Source organism: Marmota monax, unplaced genomic scaffold, assembly GCF_021218885.2.
Source record: "Marmota monax isolate L192 unplaced genomic scaffold, Marmota_monax_Labrador192_F-V1.1 WCK01_AAM20220418_F8-fsc00061, whole genome shotgun sequence".
Lineage (NCBI taxonomy): Eukaryota > Metazoa > Chordata > Mammalia > Rodentia > Sciuridae > Marmota > Marmota monax.
Window position 1 is genome coordinate 16,441,088 of NW_026695230.1, and position 22,889 is coordinate 16,463,976.

The following is a 22,889-nucleotide window of genomic DNA, read 5'->3' on the forward strand; positions in this document are numbered from 1 at the left end:
CCCTACCAGAAACAAGTGGTCTGAGTTTCAAATACTAGATAACAGTCATCCTGAAGGGTAGGAGGAAAACTAGAACAAGATTTCTGTACTATTAAACTTGCTTTTATGGAACAGATAAAAGCCCTTCTCTTTAAATTCTAGTCTTCCCTGATTTGTGGTTATGGAGTAGATGTTCTCAGATCCTGCACTTCTGTACTGAGTAGAATATCCAGTGTCCAGAAAGTCTCACAACAATGGCATTTCAGGAACTGCCGTACTCTGTTGGTACACTGTGAGAAGTTACTGTCCCTAAGCAGAAATGTTAGGAATGCCAGCCACTTAAAGCACTATTACCTGTTTTACCGACTTGGTGAGGGAAGGAAGAAGCTTTTTGTAATTAAAATGACTTTTTGTTTTTTAATCTAGAAATTGTGCATATGTACACTGAAAGAAGGGAATTATTCTGTGGGATGTTTATTTAGGATATGTGTTCAAGACTCAGTGTATAAGGTATAGTGGAAGTGGATTTAAATATCAGTTGAAGGTTTTCTCCCATGCCTTTGCATTCTTTTGAAATATCTTTTTTTTTTTTGATATGTGCATCTTTCTGTATTTATTTATTTATTTTTTTATTGGTTGTTCAAGACATTACAAAGCTCATGATATATCATCTTTCATACATTTGACTCAAGTGGGTTATGAACTCCCATTTTTACCCCAAATACAAATTGCAGAATCACATCAGTTACACACTCACATTTTTACATAATGGCATATTAGTGACTGTTGTATTCTGCTACCTTTCCTATCCCCTACTATTCCCCCTCCTGTCCCCTCCCATCTTCCCTCTCTACTTCATCTGCTGTTGTTCAATTCTCTCCCTTATTTCCCCCCCCTTTCCCCTCACAACCTCTTATATGTAATTTTCTGTAACATTGAGGGTCTCCTACCATTTCCATATGATTTCCCTTCTCTCTCCCTTTCTCTCCCCCCACTCGTCTCTGTTTAATGTTAATCTTTTCCTCATGCTCTTCCTCCCTGTTCTGTTCTTAGTTGCTCTCTTTATATCAAAGAAGACATCTTTTGAAATATCTTAATTTTGAATTTTTAAAAGTAATTTTTTAGACATTGATGGATCTTTATTTTATTCACTTATTCATATTTGGTGCTGAGAATTGAACCCAATGCCTCACATATGCAAGGCATGTCACTGTTTCCTATTTATTTGAATTACCATTGAGCCACAACCCTAGCCCCTTAATTTTGAATTTTAAAATAAATTGTTATATTTAAGATTCTTAAGATGTTTGCTCTTGGGTAGATAGATTATTGGGGAGCAGTCCTTCTCACTAAATAGATTTTTGTGGTACTGGGGATTGAATTCAGGGCCTCCCACAAGTTCTCTACCTTAGCTCATTATCTTTTTTGAAATTGGTTTCACTTTTTTGTTCATGGACTCAAGTAATCTTACTGCATCAGCATCCTTGGCTGGGACTATAGACACACAGTACTAGGATCTCTGAGCTCAGTTTTACTCATTGATTGGCTATATCACTGATCTGTCAATTGCTTTAGTTTCCCTAAAGAAGCATATAGGTAGTTTCCTGCAGTGTACTCAAAACATATTTGTCTTTTTCCCCCTCCTTTTTTGGTGGTACTGGGGATGAACTCAGGTCTTGCACATGCACATGCATATGCAAATGCTCTACCACTGACTTACCCATTTTAATTTTGTTTTGAGACAGTTTCTCTAAACTGCCCAAGCTGGTCTTGTATCCTCCTGCTTCAGCCTTCTGAGTAGCTGATATTATAGGTGTGTGCTGCTGGGCCCAACTTAAAATGCTTTTTTTTTTTTTTTTTGGTGGTGCTGGGGATTGAACCCAGGGCCTTGTGCATGCAAGGCAAGTACTCTATCAACTGAGCTATATCTCCATCCCCTCAAAAATGTTTTAAATAAAGAATTTTAAGTCATTGATTCCTATTTATTTGAATTACTTATTTGGTATGTTTCTACTCAAAATACTATTGATACCAAATATAAGAGGGTTTTCCTCATACCAATCAATTCTCCAACTTTTTAGACATAACAGTTTAATTAAATTCTGATACTGCTTGAAGTTATCACAGACCCCATACGTAAAGGCCCAGTCTTACAAGACTACCCCCACCAGTGGCAAGTCAGGGCCATCTGTACTTTTGACCTATAGACTATACATTTGGGAGGTTCCCACAGCCCTCTATGTGTATTTGATAATTTGCCAGATGGCTCACCAAACCCAGGGAAGTGGTTTACTTTTTTATGGGTTTTTATTTATTATGAGTAATGATACAACTCAGGAACAGCTAAATAGAAGAAATATATAAAGAAAGGTGTGGGGGGTAGGGGCATATAGCCTCCATGCCCTCTCCCAGTGTGTTACCTCCCAGCACCTCAATATGTTTGCCACCAGATCTTTGAACTATCTTTCATGGAGGTTTTATTACTATGTAGGCCTGATTGATGAAACATTTGCTCACTGGTGATGAACTTAAATCTTCAATTCTTCCCCTCTCTCATAAGATTGGGGTTGAGATGAAATTCCCAGCCTTGGCTTTTCTGATGACCAGCACCCATCCTGATGCTATCCAGGTGACTCCCTGCTTTCCCCATCCCAGCCACCTCTGGTCATCTCAACATATAAAGTTTTCAGGGGTTTGTGAAGAACTGGAGATCAAGACCCAAAAAATATTTATCATGGTAATTAAAAGTTATTTACAGGTCATACTCTACTTTGATTACCCAGGAGCAAGGTTATAGACAGCTTTCAAAGCTTTATTACTGAGACTATTTTGGCTTCCATGCTGAGTGAAGATCATGACTACTATTGCTTTTCTTTTTTTTTTTTTAATCTCATCTGTTTGTACTTAAGTGTATGCATGCAACATATCTGGGGTAGTATCTGGAGCAAGGTGCTATTTATTATTTCTGTTTATTTCCATACTAAATTTTATTACTAGCTGGGCCTGTGTGTGGGAAGGGGGTCGTACTGAATCAAGGTGCTATTTATTATTTTTCTTTATTTCCATATTAAATTTTCTTATTAGTTGGACCTGTGTGTGTGTGTGTGTGTGTGTGTGTGTGTGTGTGTAGGAATCTCTAAGTTATCTTTGACACCTACAAAATAGTCACACTGAGCATGTCCTTTCTGAAGTTTATCCTGATCCTTTGTAATGTGAAATTGCTTTGAAGGTTTTAAGTTACTATTTGAAAAGCAAGTACCTCATTTTTGACTGATTTGTGTGTGTTTCTTTCTTTCTTTCTTTCTTTCTTTTTTTTTTGACCCAGATTACCAGAGACTGATGACTGTGGCGGAGACGATTACAGCTCTCATGTTTCCTTTCCAGTGGCAGCATGTCTATGTCCCTATTCTCCCGGCTTCTCTCCTGCATTTCTTAGATGCTCCTGTTCCGTACCTGATGGGCTTGCATTCCAATGGCCTGGATGACCGGTCAAAGCTGGAACTGCCTCAGGAGGTGAGAGCCTGAGTTTTGGTGCCTCTGATCTAGGACTGGGTGGACAGAGGCTTTGGGATGAGCCCACTATGGTGTCACCAAATTTATTTTATTTTGGGGGACAGGAATACCTTTTCAGGAAAAAAGTACAAATAATAGACATTTAGCTCAACTTATTCCAGAGATATTTTACTATCTTTTATTACCTGATACTATAATCTCTTTTTTTTATTAATTATCTTTTTAATACGCTTTTTCTTTTTTTGTATTGGGGATTGAACCTAAGGGCACTTTACCACTGAGCTACATCCCTAGTCCTTTTATTTTTTTATTTTGAGACAGGGTCTTGCTAGTTGCTGAGGGTCTTGCTAAATTTCTGAGGCTGGCCTCAAACTTTCAGTCCTTCTTCATTAGCCTCCCAAATTGCTGGGATTAGAGGCATGTGCTACTCACCCAGCATCATACACATTTTTTTTCAAACATGGTACTTTATATATTTTTTTCCTACCAGTATGGTTATTGAACCCAGGGGTGCTTTACTACTGAGATATATCCTCTGCCCTTTTTATTTTTTAATTTGGAACAGAGTCTAGCAAAATTGCTAAATTAATGAAACAGATTGGGATTTCCTACCCCAGACTCCTGACTAACTGTGAGCCCTTACAAACCCAGGATATTTTACATACTTTTAAAACATTTATTAGAGACACGTTTTATTATGTAAAATTCTATAGCTAAAATACACAAAAGAATATCACAGTGAATCCCTGTGTTCTCAAAACCAGCTTCAATTGTTCTCATATGTTACGCTGAATTTTACCTTTTACTTCCTATAATTTTAAACAAATCCCATAGAATTTAATAACTACCTTAGAAAATAGATGCATATTGATAAGTCAGTGGCTTTCTTTTATAGGCCATAGTTGGTCTATAGAAGTTGATCTGATCATAGTGTTTCTTATGGTCCTGAGCCTGTTCTGAAAATTTCTTAGTTCAATACGAGGAAAGCTTGAGGAAATACTTTTCCTCTCTTGCTTCTGTTTCCTACTTCATTTTAAAATAGATTTAAGCATGTTTAGAAAAGATTATTTGGAAGCAGGAGATGTGACTCAGTGGTAAAGCACTTGCCTAGCATGGACCAGGCCCTAGGTTTGATCCCCAGCATCGGTGATACTAGTCTTGACTATTTGTCCCCTTATACCAGAGCCCCCACCCCCCCCCAAAAAAAAAAAAAAAGAAGAAGAAATAAGCTTGCTTTATTTTTCATTTTCTTGGAGTTACCAGTAGAACTGGTCAACTTTTTCATATTTTATGGCTGATAAGAAACTGTATTTAACATCTTTAGCAATTAGAGAAATGCAAATCAAAATTCGAATGAGATTTTTATCTCATTCCAGTCAGAATTGCAATCATAAAGTATACAAACAATAATAAATGCTGGAGAGCATGTGGGGAAAAAAGGAATACTTTTATACTTTTGGTAAGATTGTAAATTAGTGCCACCACTATGGAAGTCAAAGTTTCTCAAAAGACTAGAAGTGGATCACCATACGATCTAGCTATACCCCTCCTCAGTGTTTATCCTAAAAAATTAAAGTCATTATACTGTAGCAATACATGCATACCTATGTTTATAGCAGCACAATTCACAATAGTCAAACTATAGAACAAGCCTAGGTATTTGTCAGTGAATGAATGGATAAAGATTGTGGGGGCTGGGGTGGTGGCTCAGTGGTAAAGTGCTCAACCTAGCATGTATGAGGCACTGGTTTGATCCTCGGCATCACATAAAAACAAACTAATGTATCCACCTAAAAAACTAAAGATAGGGGCTGGAATTGTGGCTTAGCAGTAGCGCACTTGCCTGGCATATGAAAAGCAACTGGGTTCGATTCTCAGCACCACGTAAAAATAAATAAATAAAGGCCTATCAACAACTAAAAAAAATTTAAAAAAACTAAAGATACATAAATAAATAAATATTAAAAAAAAAGAAATTGTGGTATATATACACAGTGTAGTTTTATTTAGTTATAAAAGAAGAATGAAACCAGATGTAGTGGCTCACACTTATAATTCCAGTGGCTTAGGAGACTGAGGCAGGAGGATCATAAATTCAAAGCCAGCCTCAGCAATATAGTGAGGCCCTATACAACTTAGTGAGATCCTGTCTCAAAATAAAAAAACGAAAAGGGCTGAGGATATGGCTCAGTGGTTAAGTGCCCCTTGATTCAATCCCTGGTACCAAAGAAAAGAAAAAAAGAAAAAAAAAAAAAAAGGAAAGAAGTTGAGTCACTTGCAGGACAATGGATGGAGCCTGAGAGCCTTATGTTAAGGAAGATAAGCCAAAGGGTCATGTGTTTTCTCTCATATGTTGAAGGTAAAGAGGAAAAGAGAAAAGGTGGGCAGGGGAATCTCATGAAAATCCAAGGGAGACCAGTAGAGTAGAATAAAGGGACCAGAGGGAAGAAGGAGGGGAGGAAAAGGGTAAATATTGGGAAATTATAGTGACCAAATTATATTGTTATGTCATGTGCATATACAAATATGTGCCAAGGAATCCCACTATTATGTATGATTATAATGTATCAATAAAAAATATGGGGAAAAAGAATGATTTTTTTTTTTTTTAAAAAAGGCAGGCTTGGGAAGAAGACTTTGGAGTATATATAACTCTTGTTTCCTCCCTCCACCAGTTCTTTTTCTCCCATGCTGGGGATTAAACCCAGGGCTTTGCACATGGTAGGCAAGCACTCAAACATTGAATTGTATCCCCAGTAAATTCTAAATACTTTTTTTTGGAGGGGAGGATGATTTAAAAAAATACATACATATGTGTGGAATATGAGTAGGGAGACCTCTAAACAAGAGAATATTCTCATGGAATTGCTTAGGGACAAAACTTAATTGGGCATCTGGGTATCATCTTTGATTAATGCCCTGATAATTAGACCATATCTGTGATACTTTAAAACAAATGCATCTTTTTGCTCCTTTTCCTCTTTTCTTTGGTTTAGAATTAAAATGTCTTCCTTGGATTGGGGCTGTAGCTCAGTGGAAGAGTGCCTTGCCTGTGGGAGGCACTGGGTTTAATCCTTAGCACCACATAAAAATAAACAAATAAGGGCTGTGGTTGTGGCTCAGCGGTAGAGCCGCTCGCCTGGCATGTACAAAGCCCTGGGTTCGATCCTCAGCACCACATAAAAATAAAATAAAGATATTGTGTCCAACTAAACTAAAAGAAATATACTTACATAAACAAAATAAACAAATAAAGGCATGCTGTACATCTATAGCTACAAAAAAAAAAAATTCCATTCCTTTTTCTCTTTTGACTCACTCCTCAGAGGTTTGTGTTCTTTGGGGTAGAACAAAATTAATTAAAGAAAAAAAAAGATCTAAATGATGGAGAAAACTATTGACTTGAGATACTGGATTTTTTGTGTACTTGTCTACTGTATCCATAATGTTCATGAAGAATAATATCAAAGACTGGAGAAAGAGAACTTTTTAGTTTTTGCTTTAAGCAAATGTATGTTTTTTTAAAAAAAAATTTTATATTTTTAAATTTAAAAAAATTAGTTATACATGAAAGTAGAATGCATTTTGGCACATCATACATACATGGAGTATAACTTCTCATTCATGTGGTTTGACATGATGTAGAGTTACACAGGTCATGTAATCATGTATGCACATAGGGTAATAATGTCCAGTTCATTGTACTATCATTTCTCCCCCATGCCCCATCCCCTGCCTTCACTCCCCTCCGTCTAGTCCAAAATATCTCCACCCCACCCCCCATCTTATTGTGACTTAGCATCCACATATCAGAAAACATTTAGCCTTTGGTTCTTTGGGATTGGCTTATTTCTAAGCAAATGTATATTTAGCATTGATATCTACTTCTAATTTATTTAATTCTGATTTTGTGAAGTCAGAATAAGGAATAATAAGAAATGATTGAAAGTTGAAGTTCAAGGAGGGATGTTACATGCATAATCTGATAAATAGGTTATTAACCAAGAAGGCAAATTTCTTAGTATACTTGGAGCAAGTTTTTGTTTTTGTTTTGGTACTGGGGATTGAACCCAGGGGCACTTAACCACTGAGCCACATCACTAGCCCTTTTTTGAATTTTATTTAGAGACAGGGTCTCAATGAGTTGCTTTAGGGCCTTGCTAAGTTGCTGAGGATGGCATTGAACTCGCCCTCCTCCTGCCTCAGCCCTGTCCCGAGCTACTGGGATTACAGGTATGTACCACCATGCCTGGCTTGGAGCAAGTTCTGTTCCCTCTAGGATCTTTCAACATTGGTCTTTGTGTGCTTCATATATGTGGAAATATGAAGAGGGTGCTTGGAGACCAGCAGTTTTCTTAAAGGGACTGTTTGACTATTTTTGCAGCATTCCCCATCACTACTATAGCCTTTATTACATGAGCTTTCGGTCTCTCCATGTGGATTGCTGACATTTGGATGATAGAATACCAGTGTGTGCTTCATAAGCAGTTCTAGGGTCTTGGAGTTCCATTTCACCCAGGTTTTCCCTCTGACAGTTAATATCCAGATACTTTTTACTTTGATTATTTAGTAGATAACCAACCTCTGGGATATTTGAATCTGTGTAGTCCCTATGGAAAATCCTAGACTGGGGAGAAGAGAACTGGCTTTCTAAAGGAGAGAAACACTATAAGGTCACAATAATGAAAGGAGAATGATAGTATCTTTGAAATACAATTTTGAGGTATCTCAGAAATGATAACATGTTTATGGTAAAAAAGTCAACAATAAAATAAAATTATTTCAAATTTTATTACCCAGAGATAACTAATTTCAGCATTTGCTGGACATCCTTTTTTTCTTTTTTCTTATACTGGGGATTGAACCCAGGGGTGCTTAGCCACTGAGCCACATCCCTGGTCCTTTTTATTTTTTATTTTGAGGCAAGGTCTTGCTAAGTTGCTGAGACTGGCTTTGAACTTAAAATCATCTTGCCTTAGCCTCCCAAGTCTCTGGGATTACAGCTGTGTGTCACTGTACTCAGCTGGTGGACATCCTTAAACTGTGTGGTATCTTAGCCAGATGTAATGCTACACATCTGCAATCCCAGTTACTCAAGAGACTTAGGCAGGAGGATCACAAATTCAAAGCCAGCTTTAGCAACTTAGAGCAAACCATGTGGATCTTTAGACTCTGCTTTGAGACAGGATTCAGGATTTCACCTGGGCTTGTGACAGGGTCCATCATCAGGGTAGCAAGGTAGGACAAACTTGTTTTCTAAAAGGGACTTCCTCCAGAGGGATGAAGAGTGTACATTTCCTAGCCCCCCAGATCAGAATTCATCAGTTGTGGGGGCTGGGGTCCTGGCTCAGGAGTAGAGCGCTTGCCTAGCACGTGCAAGGCCCTGGGTTCAATCCTCAGCACTACATAAAAGTAAGTAAATAAAATAAAGATATTTAAAAAATCATATTTTTTTTTAAAAAAAGAATTAATCAGTTGCTGCCCCATCTTTGCACATCAGAAGTATGAAAAAAGCCTCCTCCCCCGCCCCTTTTCACTAACACATAGCACTCAACTGACCCTGAGCAAGTGAAAGTGTTGAGCTGTTTTTGTGAGGAAGCATCCTTTGTTCTGTGCTTCTCTTTGTTTTTTTTAAGAACATTTTTTTTTTGAGAGAGAGAACTTTTAATATTTATTTTTTAGTTTTCGGCGGACACAACAGCTTTGTTTGTATGTGGTGCTGAGGATAGAACCCGGGCTGCACGCATGCCAGGCGAGCGCACTACCGCTTGAGCCACATCCCCAGCCCTGTGCTTCTCTTTGATGCTCCATTGTCTGAATCTAGGAAGGAGTTATTTCATCCACAGCCATGTCAGGGAAATAAGCAGAGGATATTAGAGTAAATATTAGATATTAGTATTCTGTCTTGGTTTTTATTTCTTGCCCTTTCTTAGAATACTTCTTAAATAGCTTACCCCCAGTAATCCGAATGGTGAACTTCCCTTCAGACATAAGGATAGACTATTGGGAGAAGCTGGCTGTGTTTTTTTGTTTTTTTTTTTCATGGGGGGTACTAGGGATTTAACTAAGATGCCCTTTACCACTAAATATATGCCCGGCACTTTTTTATTTTTTATTTTGAGATAGGGTCTCACTAAGTTGCTTAGGGCCTTGCTAAATTGCTGAGGCTGGCCTCAAACTTGAGATTCTCGTGTCTCAGTCTCCCAAATCGCTGGGATTATAGGTGTGAGCCACTATGCCTGGTGCTGATTGTGATTTGGCGTTAGAAACTCAGGGTTGAGAAAAGGGCATTGTGACCCTTCACAGGAAGAGATTTGGGAGATTTTTATGGGATTTGGGAAATCGATATGGTCAATTCCCCAGGTTGTCCAGGTCTTCCCATGGCTCCTCCAACAATAAAGGAGATTAACAGAAGAAAACTGAACACTTGGGGTTTAGTACATTTTTAGGCTATTGCTTCTCCCCAGAGCTATTATGCAGGAGTGAGGCTCTTGTCAGCTAAGGAAAGGGGTACCCAAGGAATTGGTTTATAAGTTGCTTCTGTTTGCCATATTTCTCTGTATGCTGGGAGAAAACAACATGAGGCTTGTATGTACTTACAAATTAAATGACCCTCTTTTTCTGTTTGCTTTCTCTCTCTCTCTCTCTCTCTTTTTTTGTACTGGGGACTGAATTCAGGGGTAGTCAGCCACTGAGTCACATCCCCAGCCTTATTTTGTATTTTATTTAGAGACAGGGTCTCACTGAGTTGCTCAGTGCCTCACCATTGCTGAGGCTGGCTTTGAACTCGTGATCCTCCTGCCTCAGCCTCCTGAGCCACTGATCCTGGCTCTCCGTTTGCCTTCTTACTCCTTCCTCTTTCAACCCAATTTTGCGAAGGATGACTAGTGGTATCTACTGGAGGTTCCTATTTTATTTTCATATAGTCCATCTTTGAAATGTGTCTGAGCTGCTTTCTTGAAACCTCAGCCACCTCTGACCAGGGGATATCCACAAATGTGGACTCATCATTTGGAGTTTATAAAATTCTTTATAGACACTGTATATTTGGTTCACAGCAATGGGAGAAAAGCCAACTAAATATTGTTGAATGGATTTAGTTTTTAGCTTCCTCTACATTTCCTTTTAGAGAAATTGCTTTTTTTCTTCCAAAGAGAAGAGAACCAAGTGGATTGATGATTGCATTGTATGCCTCACTGGTGGTCACAATGTCTTGTTCTGATAGGTGTATGGATAAGACCTGTGAGGCAGGTGATATGACAAGATGAGTTCATTCTATTTTTTAGTATCTTTTTTGATTACTTGGCCTGACAACATTTATAATTTTAAAACATTAAAAGGAATGAATAAAAATAGCTAATTTTTGGACAATAAGTATTTATTTGAGAAAGGCAGAATACAACAGACACTAGTATGGCAATATGTAAATCAATGGATGTGTAACTGATGTGATTCTGCAATCTGTATACGGGGTAAAAATGGGAGTTCATAACCCACTTGAATCAAAGTGTGAAATATGATATATCAAGAACTATGTAATGTTTTGAACAACCAACAATAAAAATTAAAAAAAAAAAAGTATTTATTGGACCCTTTAACCAGGTAGGGCTCAAAGTTTTGTCCTTGTAAAACTCTAGAAAGTGAAACTTAAAGAGATTCTTCTAGTCTTTGAATTTTTTGAGACAAGAATTTTTTTTTTTTTTTTTTTTTTTTTAGTTGTATGTTGGTAGGCAGACTAATTTATTGACTAAGTAAATGTTTATGGAATGAAACATGCACGACCTATAAAACATACAGTTTTAATTAGCTTGAAAGTTTTTTAATAGCTATATTAAGCTGGTCTTAATCATGTTACCCTCCTGCCTCTTCTTTCAGAATATGATTTATTGGCCCGGGGATAAACAGATCAACAAAACAGCATTTTGATATACAATTGGAGATATCATGTCAAAGGAGAGACTACTTAATGATGATGCTAGAAAAATTGTGTATTATGGCTTGAATCTAGAAAGCCCCCCTAAAAGTTTGTATGTTGAAAACATGGTCCTCAATGTAGCAAGGTTCAGAGGTTGAGTGGCAATGATTGGATCATGAGGCCTCTGACCTCATTAGTAAGTTAATCCATCTGATGGATTAATAATTTAAATGGATTTACTGTGAGGTGATGAAAACTATAGGTAGGTGGGACATGGCTGGAGAAAGTAGATCACAAGATTGGGGTGTGTGTGACTTGGGGACTCTATCTGTTCTTGGTGCATGTGCATGTCTCTTTCTCTCTCTCTCCCTCTCTCTTCCTTTTCTCTCTCCTTCTCTCTCTCTTCCCCCTCCCTTCCTCCCTCTGTCTCTCTCTCTCTCTCTCTGTCTCTCCCTCTATTTTTTTTCTGCCATCTGCTGAACAGTTTTCCTCTGCCTCACCCTCTACCATGATCTTTCTTCCTTGAAGCCAGCCAACTATGGACTGAATCCTCTGAAATTGTGAACCAAAATAAATCTTTCCTCCTCTAAATTGTTTTTGTTGCGTATTTTAGTCACAGTGACAAAAGCTGACTAACAAAATAAGGGGAAAGTAAAAAGGATCCATATCTCATATCTCATGCCATAACGTCATGCCATAACAAAATCAATTTCAGATGGATTAAAAAAGCTTAAATGGGGCTGGGGATGTGGCTCAAGCGGTAACGCGCTCACCTGGCATGCACGGGGCGCTGGGTTAGATCCTCAGCACCACATAAAAATAAAGATGTTTATCCACGGAAAACTAAAAAATAAATATTAAAAAATTCTCTCTCTCTCTCTTTCTCTCTCTCTCTCTTAAAAAAAAAAAAAAAAAAAAAAAAAAAAAAAAGCTTAAATGTCAAAAGCACTTGTTTAAATCTTCCAGAGAAGAAAATGTCTGTGAATACCTTTCTGACCTCTGCATAGAGAAACATTGTGTAAACAAGATACAGAAATCACTACCCATAAAATAGATTGGCATATTTGATCTTCTTATAAAGAAAAAAGATATCTTAAAGATAATAGCTAGGAGAAAATTGAATAACATCTAACCCATGAAGAGTTAGCATCAAGAAAATATAAAGAACTGGGCGTGGTGGCATACGCCTGTAATCCTGGCTCTAGATGCTGAGGCATGAGGATCATGAGTTCAAAGGCAGCCTCAGCAATTTAGAAAGGCCCTAAGTAACTTAGTAAGACTCTGTATCAAAATTTAAAAAAGGGCTAGAGATGTGGTTCAGTGACTAAGCACTGCTGGGTTCAATCCTCAGTTATACCCACCCCCCAAAAATATATATATATAAAAGAATTATAAGTCATTAAGAAGGTTAGATGAGCAACACAGTAGAGAAATGATATAAAATATGAATAGGAATTGCACAAAAATGTACATTTCTTAATTTCATCAGCAGAGAAGTATAAATCAAATGTACCATGCAATACCATTTTATTCTCCTTTCATTGGCAAAATTTCAAAAGTGTGAGGATACCAAGTTTTAAAAGGATTTTGAATCTGTAGGTTGCATTAGAATGCTGGTAAAAATATAAATTGTTGCAATCACTTAGGAACACAGATATCTTACTTTAAAGTTGAACATTTGTATATACTATGTAACACAGTGTATAGGGAAAATGTTTTTCAGGAATAATGGGGAACCATGTTAAGTAATGATCTTGAGATAGGAAAGACTTTGACATGTTCAAAAAGATTAAAGAAGAATGAAGAAGTTAAAAAGAATGAAGTATACGACTTATGCAGGTTCCCATTAGAGGTATAGGTGAGTGACTATGAACTTGCAATCCTCCTGACTCAGCCTCCTGAGCTGCTGGAATTACAGATGTGTGGCTAGAAGCAGTCTTAAAGCCAGAAGAAAGCATAGGAATCATCAGGATCAGCCACAAACATTAGGCGTTAGAAAGTCTAAGTTGCAGTTGTTCTTTTTGCTGACTGTAGAATTCATGAATTTATCAAATGTTTAAGGAGAATATACTATATGTAGGGCTGGGGTTATAGCTCAGTGGTAGTGCGCTTGCCTAGCACATGTGAGGTACTAGGTTCAGTCCTCAGCACCACATAAAATGAATAAAATAAAGATATTAAAAAAAGAATATACTACATGTTAAATTTCTGTGTTAGATGCTTAATATCTGTAACACAATATCCTCACTACTCTCTAACATGAATGTTTTTAATTTTATCTCCATTTTATTGCCAAGGAAAAGGAGTCAGGTTAAGTAACTTTCCTTAAATCTCACAACTAGAAACTGTCAGGTCTATCTCATCTGAGCCCCAACTTCTCATATATTCCTGTTTCAGGTGTATCCTCTTCCCTCTCTTTTCATTATCCTTTATAAAACTTCTTCCTTGATTTTTCGGAATTGTTTGCATGACTCTTCCTGTTTTGATTTCCAGGCTAACCTCTGCTTTGTGGACGTTGATAACCATTTCATCGAGCTACCAGAGGACTTGCCTCAGTTTCCCAACAAATTGGAGTTTGTCCAGGAAGTCTCTGAGATTCTCATGGCATTTGGCATTCCCCCTGAAGGAAACCTTCATTGCAGCGAGAGTGCCTCTAAGTTGAAAAGGCTCCGGGCCTCTGAGCTTGTCTCTGACAAGAGGAATGGGAACATTGCTAGTTCCCCTTTGCATTCCTATGAGCTCCTTAAGGAGAATGAAACTATTGCCCGGCTGCAAGCCTTGGTCAAGAGGACTGGGGTAAGCTTAGAAAAGGTAAGATGCTGAATTTAAGTCTTACAAATTTCATTTGTGCTTGAATGCTGTCCTTGTTGAGTAAGGTGTGGGATGATAAAGCACCCAGTTCAGCACAAGGCATGTTTGTGTACAGTAAGAGACTGATTCAGCTCTAGAGTAAATGTGGTCCTGGCAAATGCTACTCAAATCAGAATCTGGATAGCTTCTCCAACACATGTTAAGGAAAGCCTGCTGCAATTCTGTGTGAGAACTATAGCAGAGTAACTCCATTGGAGAGAATGGTGGTGGTAATGATCAGAACTTTTTTCAAATTCATTGCCCTATGAGTTTCACAGCAACCCAAGGAACTTAGGACAGGTGTTAATTGTTTTATAGCTGAAAAAAGCAAATTTTAGAGAGCCCAAATGGTTTTGCCTGATTCAATGCCTAGCAAATAGATGAGCTGAGGCCAGAACTGGTCCTCTTGAATTCTAATCCTGTGCTCTTTCCAGGGATGCATTTAACTTTTGTTTTCTGACTTTGGTGAAACTAAGCTTTCTGTACTTGGTTACCTATCTTCTTTTTTCTTTTTCTTTTTCTTTTTTTTTTTTTTAGTTGTAGATGAACACAGTACCTTTTGTTTATTTATTTATTTTTATGTGGTGCAGAGGATTGAACCCAGTGCTTCACGCCTGCTAGGCAAGCCTCCACCACTGACCTAAACCCCAGTCCTGTTACCTATCTTCTTCTTACCTCTCCCATTCTTATATTTGTGTAAAAGTTATATGTTTTCTTTTTAAAAATAATGGCCTGTTAAAGAGCAGAGAGATAATTAGGGAGATTAAAAAGGTTTTATTTTTTTGTTTGTTTGTCCTCTAAAAGGGAAAATACTTAGGGAAAAACATACAGAAAGTGACTTGGGGAAGAAATCCAAAGAGGTAGAGAACCAACGTCTAATCTTGATTCTTTGTATTACTGTTTTTTTCAATTACTTCCTACATTCCTTCCTTTCTGTTTGGCCCTTGAGATATTCAGCACTGTTTCCTCTGTGGCTGAATTTCTCTCTTACGATGGTACCTTCACTTTCATTGAATTGCTAGATACCTTCAAATGGAGCTTTTAAACTTTCCTCCTGATCAGAATCCCTTTCTTTTATTTTTTTCTTCTCATTTCTCCTTATTTTTTTCTCACCTTCTTACTTTTGCTGCTAAGTAAATAACCACTGGGAAAAAAATTAGAAGATTTGCATTTCTTTTGAATAAAATAGAGTATCTGTACTCAGCTGTTGTTTCTTTTTTGCAGCTGGAAGTGCGTGAAGACTCCAGCAACAATAAGGATATTAAAGTTCAGTGTGATGAAGAAGAACTCAGAATTTACCAGCTAAACATTCAGATCCGGGAAGTTTTTGCAAATCGTTTTACTCAGATGTTTGCAGATTATGAAGTGTTTGTTATTCAGCCCAGCCAGGATAAGGAGTCCTGGTTTACCAACCGGGAGCAGATGCAAAACTTTGATAAAGTGAGTGTAATATTGCTGGGGAAGAGGTGATTAGAATGAGAACTCAGTTACTTCTTGAAGTAACCTAAAATGAGATTTTCTTTTGCAATATTACTGAAACAAGTGATTTTTTGGGGGGGTTGGTGGTGGTTTGTGAGCCAGGAGGATTGAACTCAGGGATACTTAACCACTACCACATCCTCAGCCCTTCAGCCCTTTTAAAAATGTATTTATTTATTTTATTTTGAGACAGGGTCTAAGTTGCCTATGGCCTCACTAAATTGCTGAGGCTGGCTTTGAACTTGCAATCCTCCTTCCTCAACCTTTCACTGGATGGAACAAGTTTTATCGTCTTCAGATGTTGGTAAACTAGAAGGTTGTGTTGCTTAAAAACAGATGTGCTAATTATTACTATCAGGTGATTTATACCCAGACAAAGGACTCTCTCTTCCTTCTCTTTCTTCCTCTCCTCTCCTGTTCCCCACTTTTGTCCCCCTTCCTTTTCCTCCTTCCTTTCTGTGCAGTGCTGCAGAAAAGGACTCTTAAGGCAAAGGTGTTCATTTAGATTGATTGGTTGCCTCAAAAAGTTACATGAGTAAATTTGTAACAGTATGAGTGTTTTTAAAAAAGAAGCCGCAGGGACAGCCTGGCACAGTGATTCATGCCTGTAATCCCAGCCACTCAGGAGGCTGAAGCAGGAGGATCACAGGTTTGAGGCAATTTAGCAAGCCCTGACTAAAAAAATAAATAAATAAAAAAGGGTGGGGATATAGCTCAGTTGTAAACACCCCTGGTTCAATCCCAGTACCACCCCACCCCACCCCACCCTCCCCGAAAAATAAAAGAAGGAAGGGATTTTGCAGTTTGCTTTTCATAAAGACCTGGAAAGCTCTGGAAGAATTCACCTACTGCATCCGTTGGACATGTTGCCTTTGCAGTTCAAGGCTGACATACTCTTTCCCTGTCAATAACTGTTTCCTTTTGATCCCACCAGGCATCTTTTTTGTCAGATCAGCCTGAGCCCTACCTGCCTTTCCTCTCAAGATTCCTGGAGACCCAGATGTTTGCATCTTTCATTGACAACAAAATCATGTGTCATGATGATGATGATAAAGACCCTGTTCTCCGGGTATTTGATTCTCGGGTGGACAAGATCAGGCTGTTGAATGTTCGGACGCCTACTCTCCGAACATCCATGTACCAGAAGTGTACCACTGTGGACGAAGCAGGTAAGGCCTCCTGGGAGCTATACATTTTAGTCTCTTGGACTATGTCATCAACAGGTCTTGGTTCCTAAACAGCCCGCCTCTTCCTCTGTTTCTGCCTCTGCATATGTTTTTACCATTGCCTGCAATGTTTGTTTTCTTTGTTTTTGCCTAGCAATCTTCTTGTCATCCTTTAACACTTGTGTCCATTGGGAATGGGTCCTGCTGTAAGAGATAGAGAACCTAATCAACAGTGGGTTAAGCAGGAGGTTATTTTTCTTAAATTAGCAAGAAGTTCAAAATTGGTGGTTGCTGGTGTTTGCTCAGCTGCTCAGAACTGAGATTCTATCATTTTATTCAGCTTTCCTTAGCATGTTGGCTTTTATGATTTATGCTGATAACCTCATGGTTATAAGAGGCTTTTTATAGTCACATGCAAGCCAACAAGAGGGAAAAGTTGATAACAGCTGTGTTTTCCCCCTTTCATCAGAAAACAAAAGTTTTCCTGGAAATTCTCGATAAGCTCTCTTGAGTCATAGGCCAGAGTCATGTTTTTAACTGCCTTTAAGTGCAAGGAAGGCTGTGAAAGTGAACACTGAACTGAGAGTAATGTTACCCTGACAATACTGAAGTTCTATAATCAAGAAAGAAGGGGTGAATGAGTAAGAAGTTGATATTTGTCATAAAACTAGCCTACATCCCTTCTCTCTGAAGCCTTCTGTGATGCCCTAGGATGTGTCGGTTGATTCTTCCTCTGTGCCCTTTGATGCTTTGTCCTTCCCTTTACTCTATAGTTTCTTTTTTCTTTTCTTTCTTTCTTTCTTTTTTTTGTTTGTGCTATAATTATTAGGAACAGCTTAAGTGTGGAGACCATATTTATTCATTTTCTTAACCTTAGTCCTCCAGCATTGTGCCTGGCACACATGGATATGAACAGTTGTGAACTACACAAATGATTGAATATGCCTTTCTGTTCACAGAGTCTGCATCTCGATCAACTTAGAGGATAGTCTCAGCTCAATGTGTTAGATTAAGTAGTGGGTTCACTTCCTTATGGGATGATCAGTTTCTTTACTGTATTTTTGTATATTTTTGTTGATTCATTTTCCATATAACTACCACCATATATATGCTTAACATATGCTAAGTGCTCAACAAATATTTGCCAAATGAATGGATACACCAGGCTTTGAGTTTTGTTGTTGTTGTTGTTGTTTGTTTGTTTTTGTTTTTAGGTTTTGAGGATACAAGTGATAACAGTTTGAACAAAGTCTTGTTGCCTTCATCAACCTTACCTCCACCCTCTCTCCCTTCCTTCCCCTTCCCTTCCCTTCTCTTTTCTTATAATACTGAGGATTGATCCCAGGGTTGTTCTACCAATTAGCTACATTCCCAGTCCATTTTACTTTTTATTTTGAGACAGCATCTCACTAAGTTGCCAAGGCTGGCTTTGAACTTGTGGTCTTCTTTCCTCACCTTCCTGAGTAGCTGGGATTATAGGCATGCACCACGATGCCTAGCTCAACCTTACATTTTTTAGCCTTCTGTCTTTACTGAATAGCTTCTCTCCCAGGTTTTTCATTTAAGATGATTCTTAGGTAAGGCTTAAGGGCACATTACCCATATAAGTAGACTACACCCTGCCTAAGGCTTTGGTCCTGAGCAGCTTAATGAAGATTTTTTAAAAAACTGGATTTAGCATACCATTTCCTAAATCATAGTGCAAATCAGGCTCCAATCCCTTTCATTTTGTGGTACATTGAAAATGACAGTATTTTGAGTATGACACACTAGAGTAGAGTGAGGCATCTGCTTATAGCTAGACACTGTAAGGACAGATGCTGTAGTCAGTTGAGGCCCTACTCATCTGCCATAGGGTTGAGGCAATCAGTTCTTATCCCCCCGCCCCCTTTTTTGAATTAAAAAGAATTTTTTTTTGTAGTTGTAGATGGACAGAATGCTTTTATTTTATTTGTTTATTTTTATGTGATGCTGCGGATCGAACCCAGTGCCCCATACATGCTGGGCAAGTTCTCTGCCACTGAGCTACAGCCCCATCCCTCTTATCCCTTTTGTAATCCTTCTGTTATGCACTGAACACTGCAACATACTGATTTGAATCACTCTACTCTCAGTTGTGGCCAGAGCATTTAGTGTCATGGGCTTGTTAGAATGTGGGTTTTGGGGGCTAGGGGTGTGGCAGAGCACTTGCCTAACATGTATGAGGCACTGGGTTCAATTCTCAGCATTGCATATAAATAAATGAATAAAATAAAAGTCCATTAACATCTAAAAAAAAAGAAAAAGAATGTGGATTTTGGAATATGGAATGCAGAGTTAACTAACCCTCATTTGTAAGGCTTATTTCAGAAAAATGGGTGTCCCAGAGATGCTTTAGGCAGCTATCTGCTTTGCTTCCAGAAATCCTGGGTCTATCCTTGTCATTGGTATATCTCTTAGGTATGAACCAGATATACACACTTGAAATATGCTTGAGCAGGCTTCTTGCCACTGGCCTCAGATCCTTAACCTTGAGTAGTAGTACAGCTATCTTATCCCATCCCACATCTTAGCTTCTTGAACCAGTTTGATTGGAAAATGGTAATAACATAACTAAAGACATCTTACTGGAGATCCTTTAAAATGTTTCATTTTATGATCCATTCAAAGTTTCGTTGAATAAGAGAAAAGGGAAAGGGGAAGTGAAGAAGGCCCAGACAGAAGATGACTTGACCTAGAACACATAGCAAGGCCAAAGTTGAGATGTTCTTCTACATGACTCTAGAAAATGCTGGGAGAGTTATTAGCTTTTTAAATTTTTACTCTTTGAAAGTTTTGAGATATAATTGGTACACAAAGTGCTGGCATATGCTTACACTTGCATCAAGAACTGGTGGACATACTTATTATCCTCAAAAGTTTCCTCAGGGGGCTGGGGATGTGGCTCAAGCAGTAGTGCGCTCGCCTGGCATGCGTGCGGCCTGGGTTCGATCCTCAGCACCACATTCAAAGAAAGATGTTGTGTCCACCGAATACTAAAAAATAAATATTAAAACCCCGCCCCCCCCTCCCCCTTAAAAAAAAGTTTCCTCAGGTCACTTTGTAATTTTTGATTTTTAAACAATGTTGTGACATAGTTGAATATAGTTAATGTAACTGTTAATATCTCTAATTCTGCTAATTCTGACAGTTGTGTCAGTTCTGGCTTGGTTTCAATCATGACTAGTTTTTTTTTTTCTATCATTTGTTATATTATCTGGCTTCTTTGCTCACCTGGTGGTGTTTTAGGCAGCTTTTTCAGTGCTATAAGCAAGAGACCAAACAAGAAAAATCAGAGGAGGAAAAGCTTATTTTGGGGGGCTCATGGTTTCAGAGGTCAGTCCATAGAAGGCCAGCTCTCATAACCTAGTTATCCCGTCTCCTAGCTTTCTTGCATTGCCCCACACATGAGGTTTTGGGGGACACCTAATATTTAACCATAACACCTGGTAATCTTTGATTAGATGAATTTTACTGTTTTGAGTCCTGGATACTTTGTTTTCCTATAAATATTCTTTTTTAAAAAAAATATTTATTTTTTAGTTTTAGTTGAACACAATATCTTTATTTTATTTTTATATGGTGCTGAGAATCAAACCCAGTGCCTCACGCATGCTAGGTGAGCACATTACCACTTGAGCCACATCCCCAGCCCCAAATATTCTTGATTATTGTTCTGGGATATAATTTATTTGGAAATAGTTTGATTCTTTTGGGCTTTCCTTTAGATATTTATTTGGTAGAACTAGAGAATCCTTTAGTCTGTGGCTAATTATTTTCCTCTACTGAGGCAAGACTCTTCTTAGTACCCTATTTAAAGACCTATGAATGATAGCTTAAAGATCTATTTAAAGATGATTTAAAGACCTATGATGAGGTTTTAAAGACTGGTTTTCTAGCTCTGGATATGAACTGTATGTATTATTCCTTCTAAACTTTCAGGTGATTCTTTTCCCATCCTTGAGTAGTTGCTTTACTTGTTTGAACTAATCAGTTAACCTACTGAATACTCAAGTGGGGGACCTCCTGCAAATCTGGGTTCTCTCTCCTCTCTGCTACCATTTCTTGTTAACTCTAGCTACCTTGGTCTCTTTAACTCAGGGAGACCACTAGACTCTTGTCTAATTTTCCCCTTCCTATTCCACAGCTTGAAAACTCTCTCAAGGCAATTAACTGGGGCAGTTTTAAGAGTTACTGCGTTTATTTCCTGTTTGTCAGGGAGCACTGCCCAATGTTTTGAAATTCATTTTTTCATGTATTTTGCCTGGTTTCTTTTTTCCTGTTATTTTAGGAAGGAGGGTAAAATCATTCCTTTTTACTGCATCTTGGCTGAAGTGGAAGAGTAACTCTTTCTAAAAAAAAATATTTGACTTGACTTTTTAAAAAAATATTTTAATCCAGAGAAAGCAATTGAGCTGCGTCTGGCAAAAATTGACCATACTGCGATTCACCCACACTTACTTGACATGAAGATTGGACAAGGGAAGTATGAACCAGGCTTTTTCCCTAAGCTGCAGTCTGATGTACTTTCTACTGGGCCAACCAGCAACAAGTGAGTCAACCCCAGAAATTCCCTAACCTAGCTTCCAAGCCACAGAAGTGAGGGTCATTCATATCTGAGCTGGAGCTATTCCAAAGACCTCAGAATTTTATAAAGCAAATATGGAGAAGACCTGACTATGTAGGTTGTTCATTTGTTTGAATAAGAAGATAGGTGACAGAGTCTGTCAGCTCCTGTCTCCACTGTGCAAATTGTTATACATGTCCAGAACCCACAAAAAACCAGGCTGCAGATGGTTTAAAATAATCTCATGCCTGGATTGCATATATAGTTTTCAATAAGTGGTGGTTGAAATAATTGGAGCCTGAACTGAAAAAGATAACAGCTGGATTACTGTACTTCTAGAGATGAGTATGTGTGAGTTGAGTGATTGTAGTTTTGGATCTATAGATTTTTGTAGATGTTTCAATATAAATAAGTCTGTGTTCCTTGGGATGTTCTCTCATTCAATTACTGCTTTTTTCCTTTCCTTTCCCTTCATTCTTCCTTTTTAACAGTAATCACATGTGTAGTTAACACATTTATAGCAGAAAGTCCAAAATGTCAGCTCTTAGAGAAATCTTACTTTAAAGAGATCTTCAGTAATAAATTGACTCATTAGCTACCAACATTCTGCCAAATTCTCTAGGCTACCATTCCTGAGTATTATTTCTTTATTCTGAGAAAATATCTGTAATTTCTGGGTCCTTTTAAAATAAGAAACATATTAATTATATAAATTAATGGGATTTATTGTGACATTTCTGTATATTAGTTGTTGCTTTTATCTCTGACCTATCTCTGGTGACTTCTTGGTGGTTTCTTGTGCCCAGCATTGGCCTCCCAGACATTCAGGTTTTCTCTTGTCAATTGACCTTACTCCTTTTTAGTGTTTTGTTTGTGTGTTTGTTTTTGGTGCTGGAGTTGCACAGGCTAGGCAGGCACTCTGTCACTGAGTTACAGCCACAGCCCATAGTGGAATGTTGTTAATTGCCTGCTTTGATTCTGTCAGGTGGACAAAAAGGAATGCCCCTGCCCAGTGGAGGCGGAAAGATCGGCAGAAGCAGCACACAGAACACCTACGTTTAGATAATGACCAGAGAGAGGTGAGATACTTAAGAATGACAAAGAATGATCCTATTATTTTGCTGTACACACCTTCTCTTTTATCACTTCTTTGGTCTCTGGTCTGATTCATTTATCCTAGTAGTAACCTCTTCCCCTAAAGTAAGGTTAATAATAGGTCTAGTTCTTGATATGTGATACTGGTCCTAAGTTATGATAATTCAGGATGGAGGATGTTGTGTAAATGGCAGCTAGCCACTGACCTTGTGGATCCTCTCCATACTTGTGCATGATACAAACTCACTGGTTGGGAAGAAATTTTTAAAGTTGGTAAGGCATTTTTTGTTTTTGTAGTAGGAAAGGA

The 22,889-nt window shown here is 38.1% G+C and overlaps 1 protein-coding gene across 5 annotated transcripts in view; it reads left to right on the forward strand.

Moving 5' to 3' along the window:
* Positions 1–22,889, forward strand: part of Dennd5a (DENN domain containing 5A) — an 88,247-nt gene that overhangs the window by 40,812 nt on the left and 24,546 nt on the right. For all 5 annotated transcript variants that reach the window (XM_058576932.1, XM_046438365.2, XM_046438366.2 and 2 more), the window contains 6 exons: positions 3,305–3,492; positions 13,901–14,218; positions 15,482–15,697; positions 16,671–16,905; positions 21,322–21,472; positions 22,473–22,566. In XM_058576932.1, the coding sequence (XP_058432915.1) occupies positions 3,305–3,492; positions 13,901–14,218; positions 15,482–15,697; positions 16,671–16,905; positions 21,322–21,472; positions 22,473–22,566 (1,202 nt within the window). The remainder of the gene's footprint in view (positions 1–3,304; positions 3,493–13,900; positions 14,219–15,481; positions 15,698–16,670; positions 16,906–21,321; positions 21,473–22,472; positions 22,567–22,889) is intronic.